Here is a 13433-nt window from a genome sequence, read left to right as displayed (position 1 = left end):
AATTTAAAATAAAAGTGTTTCTTAGTTTAATTTTGCAACCTTTTGTCAATATGAGTGAATCGTAAATATTGTTTCGGATTAACATGACAGAAAAATTTTCAATGATTGTTTTCCTTCATCAAGTGACATGAATTTCTCTATAAATAAATAAATATACTTTTGAAGTAGAAATAGAACATGAAATTCAGTCCCGTGAGCTTAGCTCAATTAGTAGGGACATTGCATTAAATATGCAGGGGATTGGGGTTCGAACTCCGATCATTCCACTTATCCATCTTTAGGGGTGGAATTTCTAGTCACTAGTCTACTTGACCAAAAAAATAAAATGAGATTCATACTTGTATGACTCCAATTTCCAATAAAATATTTCTAAGTCATTTCTTCTTTTCTTTATAGTGCACCATAAAAATTATAAATTATCGTTCATCGATCTATACGATTGATATGTGTGTGCAGTTCATATCAAGAATTCCAAATTATTGACCAATTTATCCATTTGATAAACAAAATTATAAACAAAATTAGTAAAATAAATTTGACTAATGGTTGTTATGCCCTGTATGATTTTTATCATATTCGATATTTGAGTATGAGTTTTTTTGAAGAGGTATTTGAGTATGAGTTAAGTTGGTTTATCTTTGCTCCAATAAGTTTCAAATTAATATAAATGTCAAATTCGATAATACAGTAGTTTTTTGGTAAGAGATAATGAAGTAGTTTATCTAACTCAGAATCCTCCAATGAGATTTATAATATAAATAAAAACTTATCTTTCAACATCGATTATTTTCCATGGTCAATTATATGTTATCATTTCCATAGTTATTTTAAGGAATGAGTTAAAGATATTGTTAATCAATGTTAATGAAGAAGATACCAAAGTAACTTCAAATGTGATGTATAAATAAGTTTTTTAAATGTATAAACATCTATCTATATATATATATATATAATTCCTAGATAGTTGTGCAACCACTAATCTAACTCTAATCCACGCCAGTCACTTATATCTAATTAAACCACCCAATAATGTCACATCACTTCTACTTACATCATTGTCATCTCTATACACTTTTTCATATGCATACATTTATATACCTATGACTTTTCATTATACACCCACTCAACTAATAATAATAGGTTTTACTAAATTATACGCACTAATTAATCTTTTATACTATATATTGAATTATAATGTCCAATTAAGAATCAAATGCACAATGTATGAGTATGACCACAAATCGTTTTCATAGCGACATGACAATTTATGGATTACCAACTTATTTTGGTAGATGCAATAAGATCTATTGTAATCTTTTCGAAATGTATAAACACATATTTAATATCTATCTTATATTTACATCACTTTTTTTATTATTATTATTTTGTTGTTGTTGATGTTATTATTATAATTTTCATAAGGAGAAAACTTATATAAAGTTCCTTACCTCCTGTTTTTACTGTTTTCTAATCAAAACATGACACATGTACTACTTCATCCACATCATCTTAATAAACTTAACGGCGTAAATTTTTTGACGTTTCCCCTGTTATCACGCACAATCCGTTTTCCAACCAGCACCACATCGCAGCCGTCACCCACGTTTTTTTATCGTTTCCAATCCATCAAAAGTGTTACAAAATTACCTTTCCAAATCCCCTTCTCTGGTCAATGCTTACTTCATCTTTCCAATGGTCATGTCGGTGCTCACCTTGCATTGGATTTCACAAAACTATTGTGCAGGCTGTATCACGCAGGAAGAAAGGAAAGCATGTGTTGTGAGGGTGTGTAAACTCAACAAGAACAAACCTTATATAAAATAAGGGAGGATAAGAAACAGAGGTTGATCAAGGATAACAATTTTGTTTCATTCTATATTCTATATTTCTATAATAACATTCCAAAACAAGTTTGGATTTTTCCCTATGGATAGTTTCATATTTTCTTCAATCTGTTATGCCTCAGGAGGTTGTCCTCCATGCCATAGCAATTGTCTTCTTATGGTGTGTCGTGTTAATTTGCAAAGGCGGTGTGAAACATAACAGAAAAACTAACGCATTTAAACAGTGGTGTAATTTATTTATTATTAAAATAAAGAAAAAAAGCAGGTGTCGTGTTATGATTAGGGAACAGTAAAAACAGGAGGTAAGGAACTGTAGATAAGTTTTGTCCTTTTCATAATACTTATTGTTTCAATTTATACGGATGATTTTTCAACATTACAATATAAAATACCGCATAATACCCGTGTATCGCACGGGTGTGGGACTAGTATATATATATATATATATATATATATATATATATATATATATATATATATATATATATATATATATATATATGGGGAGGGATCAAATTACACCGGTGTAACATTTGAGTAATGTTACACCGCTCAATAACGCTATAACGAATACAAATTTTATAAAATCCACCGTTGGATTGAAAGCTTATATCATATAGATCATCCATGTTGAATTTTACAAAAATCTAAAATCGTTTGATATGTTATTGAGACCGATGAAGATTAATGGTTTATGTGTTTTTATTGAATACCGTTAATCTTGATCTATCTCAATAACATATCAAACAATTTTAGATTTTTATACAATTCAACATAGATGATCTATACGATATAAGCTTTCAATCCAACGGTGAATTTTGTAAAATTTGTATTCGTTAAAGCGTTATTGAGCGGTGTAACATTACTCAAATATTACACCGGTGTAATTTGATCCCTCCCCTATATATATATATATATATATATATATATATATATATATATATATATATATATATATATATATATATATATATATATATATATATATATATATATATATATATATATATATATATATATATATATATTTTAGGAATTCTAATATTATATTTTACTTACCCAATCTTGCTAGGTTATCTTTTCCTCGGTTATCTTTTTTTCCTTCATATTTATCATTTTAAAGTATTTTACTTATCTTTTTAAAAGTTATCTTTTTGAATTGATCTTAAATATATAATTGCTTATGTTCATCATAGAGATAAAAACCAACAATTCAACAAGCCTAATCTACAATTTAATTCCTAGATTATAGAGATAAAATCAACCAACCGAATCATATTTTTTATTCTCAAAGTTATTTTAGTATAAATATCAACAAATATTTGTTATTGATTATCTTCTACATTTATTAAAAAAGATATCTTATTCTTTCTATCTATCATAAATATCTTTCAAGTTTCAACAAACTATATACGCTACTTGGACATTTTCCCCCAAATTTATCACAGCATTTTAAGATTAATTTATTTTTTTGTTATATTATTTAAGTATAAAAATTTATGTATAATTTAATTTTATCACAACTTATTTCAATAAATTAAATAATTAAATATTTTTATTGTTTTCACATTTATTATGAATATATTTTATTTTCTATTTTTCAATAACTTTTATAGGCACCAAAAAAAATATCAATGTACATTTATTTATTTATTTATTTATTTGGTCAAGTAGCTTAGTGACTATAAATTTCACCTTAAAAGTGAATAAGTAGAGTGTCTGGGGTTCCAACATCGGCTCATGCATATATAATGCCAATAATGCGATGTCTCTACCAGCTAAGTTAAGCGATGTTTTCTCTTCGGGCCCCCCGTGTTTCTTTTATATCCCATAAATTTCCAATTTTGCCCTTGCAAAAAACTTCAGTTTATAGAAACCGAAGTTTTTTTTTGCCTTGAAAACAAATTTCGGTTTATAAAAACCGAATTTTACTCTGAATTTGTACTATAAAAAATTCGGTTTCTGCGAACCGAAGTTTTTATCAAGGGCAAAATTGGAATATTTGGGAGTATAAAAGAAACACGGGGGGCCCGAAAAGAAAACATTAAGTTAAGCTCATAGGGCACGTTTTATTTTTAATTCTACTTAATAATGCTATGACTGTGATTAAGATTTTACATTTAATGAAATCCAAAACTTGGGGAATAATGGGTGAAGTATAGCTCTCAAGTTGGATATTAGTAAGACTTGCGATCATAGTGATTAAGATGGGGTTCTCATCGCAATGAGTGAAGTGGGTTATCTTATATAATAATAATAATAATAATAATAATATAAGTAGAAATGATGTGGCATTGTATAGTAATTTAATTGGATTTAAATGGATGACATGGCTAAATGAAACAATTTGATTGGTTTAATTGGATTAGGGTTAGGAGAACTATCTAGGAATTATATATATAGATTATATATATTGATTACACTATTTTATGTCAGAAAACTTTAAGTCATCATTGAAGAAATAAAATTTTCTTTCTTTAAAATTTTTATTATTTTAGAACATAAATTTAATATATAATAAATTTTTAATCGAGTTTAGTAATTTTATTTGAAATTTGTATTTTATTTTATATAGCTAGTTTCGTAATTTATATAACATTATATGTAATGATGATTGTAAATGATAATAATAATAATAATATTTGAATTAGAATTTTTAGTATATTAAAATGAAGTTTTATTAAAGGTTTAATTGCATATTTGATGTTTTACGTTTATTTTAGGTTTTAATTTCATCCTTTACTTTTAAAAAGTTTTGAAATTGTCCCTTAAGTTTTGATTTCAACATAGTTGTACTTTTCTATAAACTTTGAGTTAAATTTGTCTAACTTTCCATTAAATTTTGAGTTAATTTCGTCTAATAAAACTTTCACATGGCACCTATGAAGCAACGATACTCTAAAAATGGCGAAGTATCGTATAACCGATACGTGTCGGATACTTCTCTAATACGCTTATCACATTTGATATTTGAACTATAAATATTTGAAATACATGTGTTAATATTTTTAATTTTTTACTAAACATGTGTTAATATATACTATATTTCAATTTTAATCTCTTTAAAAAATTTCAGCAAGTTTTGGTCTTTCCAAATGTTTTTCATAACGACATTTGTCCTATTTTAAAGTAAATTCATGTGTAAACTTCATACTTTTTAATTAGTTCTTGTATTTATGATTGTAATATTATATGAATCTCTCTCAAAAAACCTTATAATTTTTTAACAAAAGATAGAGTAAATATGAATTTTTATATACTAAAACTCTATTTTAAATAAAAAATTTAAGTACTTTTTTCTGAAAAAATAATAATATTTGAATGCTTTGACAAAATAAATATCACATTTTAAAACATTAATACATTATTAAATAATAGAACGTATTAGAAGGGATGCTTAAAAAAGTAATTTTAAAAGGACATTTGAATTATTACGAATAGGAAAAAAAAAACAGCAGAACACGTTTACGAGGGTTTGGAAAACAGGAGCTTTATAACCCCTGCAAACGAAAGAGTAGTGGCGAGTTTTAGTAAAATACACAGAAAGTTTAGCGGAGGTTTGAAAACGCCGTACCTATTATCAAAACCGCCGCTAAATAGGATACCCCATGAAAAAATTTGAAATTTGAGGGCGGGCCATGGCCCTGCCTAGCCCAACCCATGTGCAGCTCCGCCCTTGTAAAGGAAACGGAGGAGAGGAGACTGATATTATTCGTGTTTTTTCTAAGTAGTGAATGTTAGAATATGATGTTCCTTGTGAATAACAAACTATGTCTTTTTTGGGTAGTACTGATATTTTTTTTGTGATAGTACTAATTGTTCTTTTTGGGTAGTACTTAACTTAAGATATGTATTTGTCACTTTTTTTTTTTTGAAGGAATGTATTTGTCACTTGTTTGCTCATTTTGAGTAATTTGAATGTTAATTTTTTATCATTATCGATTTTAGTTATGTTTATATATTGTGCATATATATATATATATATATATATATATATATATATATATATATATATATATATATATATATATATATATATATATATTTTAAATTTAATTTTTAAATAATGTATATTGGTTGTATCGTAATCGAGAATTTTGAAAATTTTCCCATATTGTTGTCTCGGTATAGTGTCACGTATCTGAGTTTCATAGCATGGCACCCTCATTAATCTATTAGTCCCGTAGACGATATAAACAAAAATTTGACCAAAATGACTAACTTGAAACTTTTTAAATCTAATGGACCAAATATGCAATTAAGCCTTTATTAAAATAGGGAAATGTGTTTGAAATTTTTTTTGGACTAGTTTCCATAGATATGAGATTATTCCTTCATGTATTGAACTTTTGATAATTAATGAAATGCATTATGTTTGTTTGGTTCAAAAAATAAAAAGGGAAATGTAGGTTTTATAATTTAAGGGAGAGGGCAATGAAATTAAAGTTCTTTCAAAGGAGGAGAGTGTAATTTTTTCCAAGGTAATCAGAACCGGACCGGTCATCGAACCGGTGAGCTCATCGGTTCAAGGTTCAATTGGTCGGACCAGGTTTAAACCGGGTCGGACCGTTTATAATTAAAAATATATTTTAATTAATATATAAATAAAAATATATAAATAATTAGTCAATAGTTTCACACATTTAAAAGGTAAAATAAGTTGTCAAAAAAAAAAGGTAAAATATATTTTATTACACTATAATAAGTTATCAACACATAAATGTTAAAAAGAAAATGTTCATGAAGTATTTTTATATTAAGAGTTAATAATTAAAAATAAGAGATAATATTCTAGTATTTTAGAATAAAGAAAATGTTATCATGGGTTGAGTAAAAAAAAATTTATCATGGGCTTCTCTTTTTATAAAGCTCAATCCATCTTTTAAACCCTAAATAACTATCAATGGTAAGCAAATGATGACAAGAAGCCAGCAGCCACCTCCCCTAAATTTTTCATCTTCAAATTATCTCTTTCAGAGTCTCTTCTTCTTCTCCATTTTTTTTATCTTATTTCTTTCTTCCTTTATTCTCTTGCCTAAGGATTCTAAGAAAACATAAACATCAAAATGAATTTCCCTTTTTTTTTTCTTTCTTCCAATCTTAGTATTAGTTATGCAATTTTGTTTCTAATTCAATCTAGATCTTAAAATTTCAACATGAAGATTCAACAAAATGGATATTTCACCATCTTAATCTACATATATCCTTGCTGCATAGTTGAAAATGAACCAGAAAACTAATAGGTTTTAAGTTTTAACTTCTTAATCTCTTCCAAAAAAAAAAATTTATTTAAAAAAAGCAGAACCGTCCAAACGCCCGACCCGGCCGCTGGTTCACTAGTTTTTTCCGGTTCGGCGCCGGTTCTCCCGGTTTTTTGCTGGTTCGTGTGCTCCCCGGTTTTCATGCTTAACCGGACCGGATTGGTGTCCTGTTCACGGTCTGACCGGTCCGATCCGGTCCGGTTTTAACAACCTTGATTTTTTCTAATATATTTTGTATAAGAGTGGAGACGAATGTATATTTTAACCTAAAATGTAATTTAAGCATCTTTCAAGAGAGAATAGTGTAATTTACTCTCATTAATTTTTTTTGGATAGAATGTGATGATTTGTATTGTAAGCATTTAAAATATAATTATTCTATTTAAATTTAAATAATTCATAAATGATAAAAGTGGGGTCTATTTAAAATAATAAGGGTAAAAATGGAAGAAAAAATTATAATTTATAAGCTCAAAAACTATTTGAAATAGCGTCTAGAAAATAAGATATATGCTAGTAAAATAAGTTATAAGATCATGATGAAAAAATGTTCTCAAATAGATCTTTTAACTTATAAGTTATAAGATTGTTACCATATGAGACATATTCACAATGGTTAAAGATGTGTCGAAACAAAAATATTGATAATTTTCAATAATAGACGGATAAATAAAGATAAAATACAATATAACTTACTAAACTTAGATTCACATATATACATTTTGATTTTCAATTTAGATATTTTATAATCATATAGATGTGTCGGTGTCCTTTTTTTATATTAGCTGTGATGATATGCCTGTATTCGTGTTAGTGTCTGTTGTTCATAGTTTCTGACCAAATTTCAGATCAATAGATCTCTTTCTCTGTACACGAGCTAATAGACCTGGATCTACTGTTGTAAGCCAGTAACTACTACGCAGTAAAAAAATATTGGCCACATTTTTTATCGAACAATTACTATACAAGTAGTCATATTTTGTTTTATATAAACGGAGAAGGCCATGTTTATCGTTACATGATTTTTGGGTTTATGGTGATGATTTTATTGTTCCCCTCTTCGTATTTTGCGATTGATCGTGTTGTTTGGGATTATGTAACATTGGATTTTTTGTTCTCTTCAATTTGTATAGATTATTAGATTAAATATTGAGATTTATTTGATGCTATTGTGTTGATGTTGATTCTATCTCTGGCAAATATGGAAAACAAGGTAACAATGCTATCGGGATCTTACCTTGTTTTCTCAAAGACAATGTTGTTGTTCCTAACTTCATTGTTGTCTTACCAGTTGCCACCCACTATCAGTTTATCAGTTTTTTTTTTTGTTTTTATGAATCTAAGAGCATCATTATCCAAGAACTCAATATTCATTCTTTAAATAGATCCCACTTATTCTTTTATATTATTTCACATTTCCTAATTATATAAACAACCCAACTACATTTTCTAAATATTCATACAACTCACTAAAAACTCTAAAATGGGTCTCACATGACCCCATTATATCTCATATTTATATTTTACGTTAATATTTGAATAATGTATCATTTAATCAAAATAATTCAAATAATATATAAAAATACATTAAAAAGAAGATGGGGATATATTTAAAATGAATCCAAGTAAATTAAAAATATATTAAAATATATTAAATAACACAATACATAATACTAATAATTTATAAGGAAATACATTAAAACAAATTCATAAACTTTAAAATAAATTACTAGCACAAAATACATGAAAAATATAGATTTAAAATAATTTTCAATTATGGTTATTTTCAGGCCCAAAACGTTCCCATATATGTTCTACCAAGTTTTGTTGAAGGTGACGATGAATTTGCTTATCACGAACATGAAATCTTCTACATAAGAAATCTTGAAAATCAATATTAGAAGCATCAGGTACTGCAGTTGCGTCGCCTAATCTTCTGCAGTAGACACAGTCTCAATATGACTGATAATGATGCTCTAATGGCTTAATAACGGATGCAGATCGAGTGCATTCAAAGACCATGACTGCATGCAGTCAGCAAAATCAGGGTTATTTGATTGAGATCAGACGGTTTAAATTTAAAGTCAGAAACTTTAATATTTTAGAAAATTAAAACTACATGCGGCGGAACTGTTTGTATTAATATGGACTCAGCGTCATAGATTAATTACAGAGCTAGGATGATGCAGCAGGAGCTGAGTATCCAAATCGTGTTTTCTCTGCTTTTTCTTAATCTAAGGGTTGATAAATTACAAAAAATAAAAATGGGAGAAAATCAACCCTTGATTTAAGAAAACATGAGAGAAAATTGGAGATGATCCAAATCCTTAAAATAGTTGTGTTAAATCCAAACCCCCTAGTTAACGGATCATGATTGCCTACAGTAGTGATTCCACACAGTTCCACGCGGTAATCCATATCAACCGTTGAATTGAGATCGGATGGTCAAGATTACACAGTCAAATCATACAGTAAAATGATCTCAACCGTTAATTTAATCGAACGGCTGAAAGCTGTAATTGCAGCAGAAAATCCAATTATCGAGTTATCGACACTTAACACATAAAAAAGTTGGATTGGACGTATTTTTTAAATAAAAAAAAATGTCAAGTTGTTAAAGAAGTCCCGCATCGGTTGCGAGATGACCTGAATAAGTGTTTATATAGTAGAGGCAATATTCACCTTACAAGCCGGTTTTGTAAGGATTAGTTAGGCCTAATACTCAATTCTAAGATGGTATCAGAGCCTCTCCAGGATCCGTTGGGCCACCTGTTATCAGGTTTCCGGAATCGGGCCACCCACCGTTTATATCCACTCACCAAGCTCAATAGTGTTGAGCTTGAGGGGATGTGTTAAAGAAGTCCCATAGACTCAATAGTAAATTGTAACTCTAATTCTAAGCCAAGGATCCTGAATCCTGATGGTTGTATTTTGAATTTATCTCACATTTCTAGAACCATATAAATTATAATCATCACGCCACAGCTTCATGACATCATCTTTAGTTCATAGCAATATTTTTCACTTTTTCATATCAGTCTCTTCAAATTGTCATTTCATACACTCACTCACTCTCTCTTCCGTGCTGCTTTCAAAACTTGCTTCACTTCTCATTCCCGTAAGTTCATATCTTTTCACCTTCCTTCATATGCAGTTATGCACAATTTACCATTCACTTTTATTTTCACTTTGTAATCTATCTTTAATCTTAGAGTTATTTCTGTAAAACCATGGACAAAGAAAAATATATAGTGACTGAGGAAGAAGAAGAAGAAGATACTGAAGAAGTGGTTATGTTGTCTGATAGTGAAAACTCCATTTGCATTAATCTCTCCACTGAGTCTAAAAATTCTATCTATGATTTGGGTTTTGGCTCTGTAGCCAAGTTTTATCTTCGTAACAAAATAGAACAAGTTTTGCATGGTGAAACTGAGTATCAATGGGTGAAACCTGAGGTATTCAAATACAAATCTGAATATTGTTCGGCAAAATCCATAGAACATTTGAAGAACAAACTTGTTGGAGAAACAGCAACAGAAAAACATGTTCTGTTTGATTTCTGTGTGGATTCAGAACGTGTTTGTTTTAGCAAAGAAAAAAATGAAAGTTTAGACTTTTGTTATTTCTATGAAACATTTTTTACAAGACTAGGAATGAAACTTCCTTTATCGAGATTCGAGTGCGAGGTATTGAACTGGTTGAATGTATCTCCGTCTCAGCTTCATCCTAATAGTTGGGCTTTCGTTCGTGCATTCGAACGTGTACTTATTTACTACGATTTAGAACCGTCTGCTGCTTTGTTTTTCTGTTTTTTTCAGTTGAGGATTGGAAAACAAGTTGGGTGGGTTTCGGTAAGTGGTATTCCGGGTCGAAAATTGTTGGAGAGCTTTGATCAATCTTATAAGGGATTTAAAACTAGGTTCTTTAAAATTTGGGCTGTTCCGGGGGAACCTTGTTTTCTATTGAATAGTGAGGATGGTAAGCCATTGTTTCCTTTGTATTGGTCTCATGATCCTCAACCTATTAAAGAGGTTGATGAAACTAGGCTTCCTCGTCGTGAGTTTTGTATCGTTCAATTTTTGAAGATGTTACCTATGTTAAGCACGGTTAAAATATTGGCTGCTCAAAATGATCCTAATGCTATGGATGCTTACTTAAGTAAGTTAGTTTTTAAGTCGAATAATTTAGTCTATGAAATTTGTGAAATAGTAGTGAAAATTTAGTCTCTGAAATTAAAGACTCTCAGTTCGGAATGGACTGATATTGTTCGATTTAGAGACTAAATTGGTTGATCCCTTACAATATTTGAGAATCAAAATGATGATTCATTCTTTTATGGTAACTTCTATGTTGAATGCTTTGATTAGTTGATTCATTTTACTCGCAAGTACTAAAATTTTTTATTGATGATGCATGTTTTGATAAAGAATAGAATAATTTACTCTCGTAAATTTTGAAGTAGTGGCAATTTAGTCCCTAAAAGTAAAACTAAAGAATTTCAGTCAATTCAGTAGTTTTTTTTCTTGATTGGACTAACATTCTGAATGGAAAATCAAAATGGTGATTGACTATTTTAAGATAAGTTATATATCGAACGATTTGATTAATCACTTCATCTTACTCACAAGTACTACGTACTTTGTCTTAATAGGTAGCATGGCACCAAAAATGTCCAAAAAACAGATGGAGGAGCTCCTAGAATCATCCAAGAAAGAGGGCATTAGCCATGTGACTGCTAATGTTGTCAAAGAGTTATGTAATAAGAACATACCTGAGGCTATCCCACTTCAAACTGTTTCTGTTGCCTTTGCTTCCACTTCTAAGGCTCCTACCAATCCGACCTTGTGGGCGAAACATCTAAGGGAGTTTAATGAAGGTCCCGAGGACTCCTTATGGAATTTGTCCATTGATCGATCTGAGATTGTAGACGAGCATATAATACGCCGTGCTGACGAAGCCAAATTTGCTAGAGCTGGAGATATTGGTATTTGCAAAGCACTAACTAGTCATAATCTAAGGACTATTGCAATGGTGCGACATCTTGAGTCTGCGATTATTAAAAAGGATGTTAGCATCGAGACTTTAAAGAATAAAGTAGCTAACTTAGAGAAAGAGTTAGCTGCTGAAAAAGAGAAGTTGGCCACTGCTTATTCAAAGTTGAAAAAAGAGAAGAATGATTTGGCTGCAAAGTACAAAGCTGAGTCTCATGGTTGGACTCAACTGAAGAAAAAATTGGAGGATGATGTTGTTGACTATCAACGAGGTTTTGCTGAACAGTATAGGGATGGTTTCGAAAATGCCATTTCTCAGATTCGTATTATAGCTCCTAATGTTGATGTTTCTAAGGTTGATAAGTATAAAGTTGTTAGGGATGGGATGATTGTTGATGAAGAGGAAGATGAGGAAACTTAGACAAGAAAAAATCAATGCTTTTAGTAGGTTGGAAAATGTTTTGTTTTGAAGCTTACGGAGGGATTAAACTATTGAAAGATGCATTAATGTTTTGTTTTGAAGCTTAGGGAGGGATTGATGGATGCACTAATGCTTTGTTTGGATGTATAATATGGTCAAATATTTTGTTACTTTTTTCGGACATCTTTAGTTAATTTCTTGTTGAATGAATGCATCATTTTACCTTGCAATTGTTATGCTTTGATTTCTCCTCTTTTCTTGTTCAATGTTTCTCACTTAATCAACATGTGTATATACAGTTGTCTTGAATTATGGCTGTTGATTCTGCTTAGTCCGTTGTGATATTAGAAACACAATTTAATGTGACCACTATATAGTAGTGTTTCACTTTTGAAGTACTCCCTCTGATTACTTATTCATAAACAAAAAGAATGATTTTATGACTATTCTCGAGTTAAACTATGTTTTGGCCTCGGTTGCTCCATCGGTTGATGTTAAAGACAAATGGGCGTCGAAAGATAATCCAGTGTTAGGGCGCACTGTTAAATCTGGTTATAGTATTCTTTTGAATCGTTGTTTGCAGGATCAAGTGTCGAGAGACCTTCAAAAGGCGCTAAAACTGCTCTGGAAGTTTGTTGCGCCGACAAAAAAAATTTGGTCTTTGATTGGAGGATGCTTCAGAGGAGAATTGTAACGGTGGATATTTTAAAATTGAGATGTGTTATTGATATTTACTCGGGAAAATCTTGTGTTTTCTGTTGTCAAACTGATGAAAGTTGATCATCTTATGCTTTTATGTCATTGAGGATAGTTGTGTGGATCATTTTATTAGGTTCGAGGTATCTTCAAAGGAAATCATGGAGGAGATTGAAGCATTTGCTTTGTCTTTCAGTTGGTTTGGGTTTTGTGGCTAGCA

At 29.9% G+C, this 13433-nt stretch overlaps 1 protein-coding gene across 1 annotated transcript; it reads left to right on the top strand.

Moving 5' to 3' along the window:
• Positions 1–10179: 10179 nt before the first annotated feature.
• On the top strand, positions 10180–12767 carry LOC123893764. The gene is made up of 2 exons (XM_045943562.1): positions 10180–11263; positions 11757–12767. The coding sequence occupies exons 1-2, from the start codon at positions 10336–10338 to the stop codon at positions 12515–12517; spliced, it is 1689 nt and encodes a 562-aa protein (XP_045799518.1). The 5' UTR covers positions 10180–10335; the 3' UTR covers positions 12518–12767.
• The last annotated feature ends 666 nt before the right edge of the window (positions 12768–13433 follow it).

This window comes from Trifolium pratense, linkage group LG7 (assembly GCF_020283565.1).
Source record: "Trifolium pratense cultivar HEN17-A07 linkage group LG7, ARS_RC_1.1, whole genome shotgun sequence".
Classification (NCBI taxonomy): domain Eukaryota; kingdom Viridiplantae; phylum Streptophyta; class Magnoliopsida; order Fabales; family Fabaceae; genus Trifolium; species Trifolium pratense.
The sequence above is the reverse complement of the archived record's forward strand: the minus strand, read 5'-3'. Positions and strand labels throughout refer to the sequence as shown.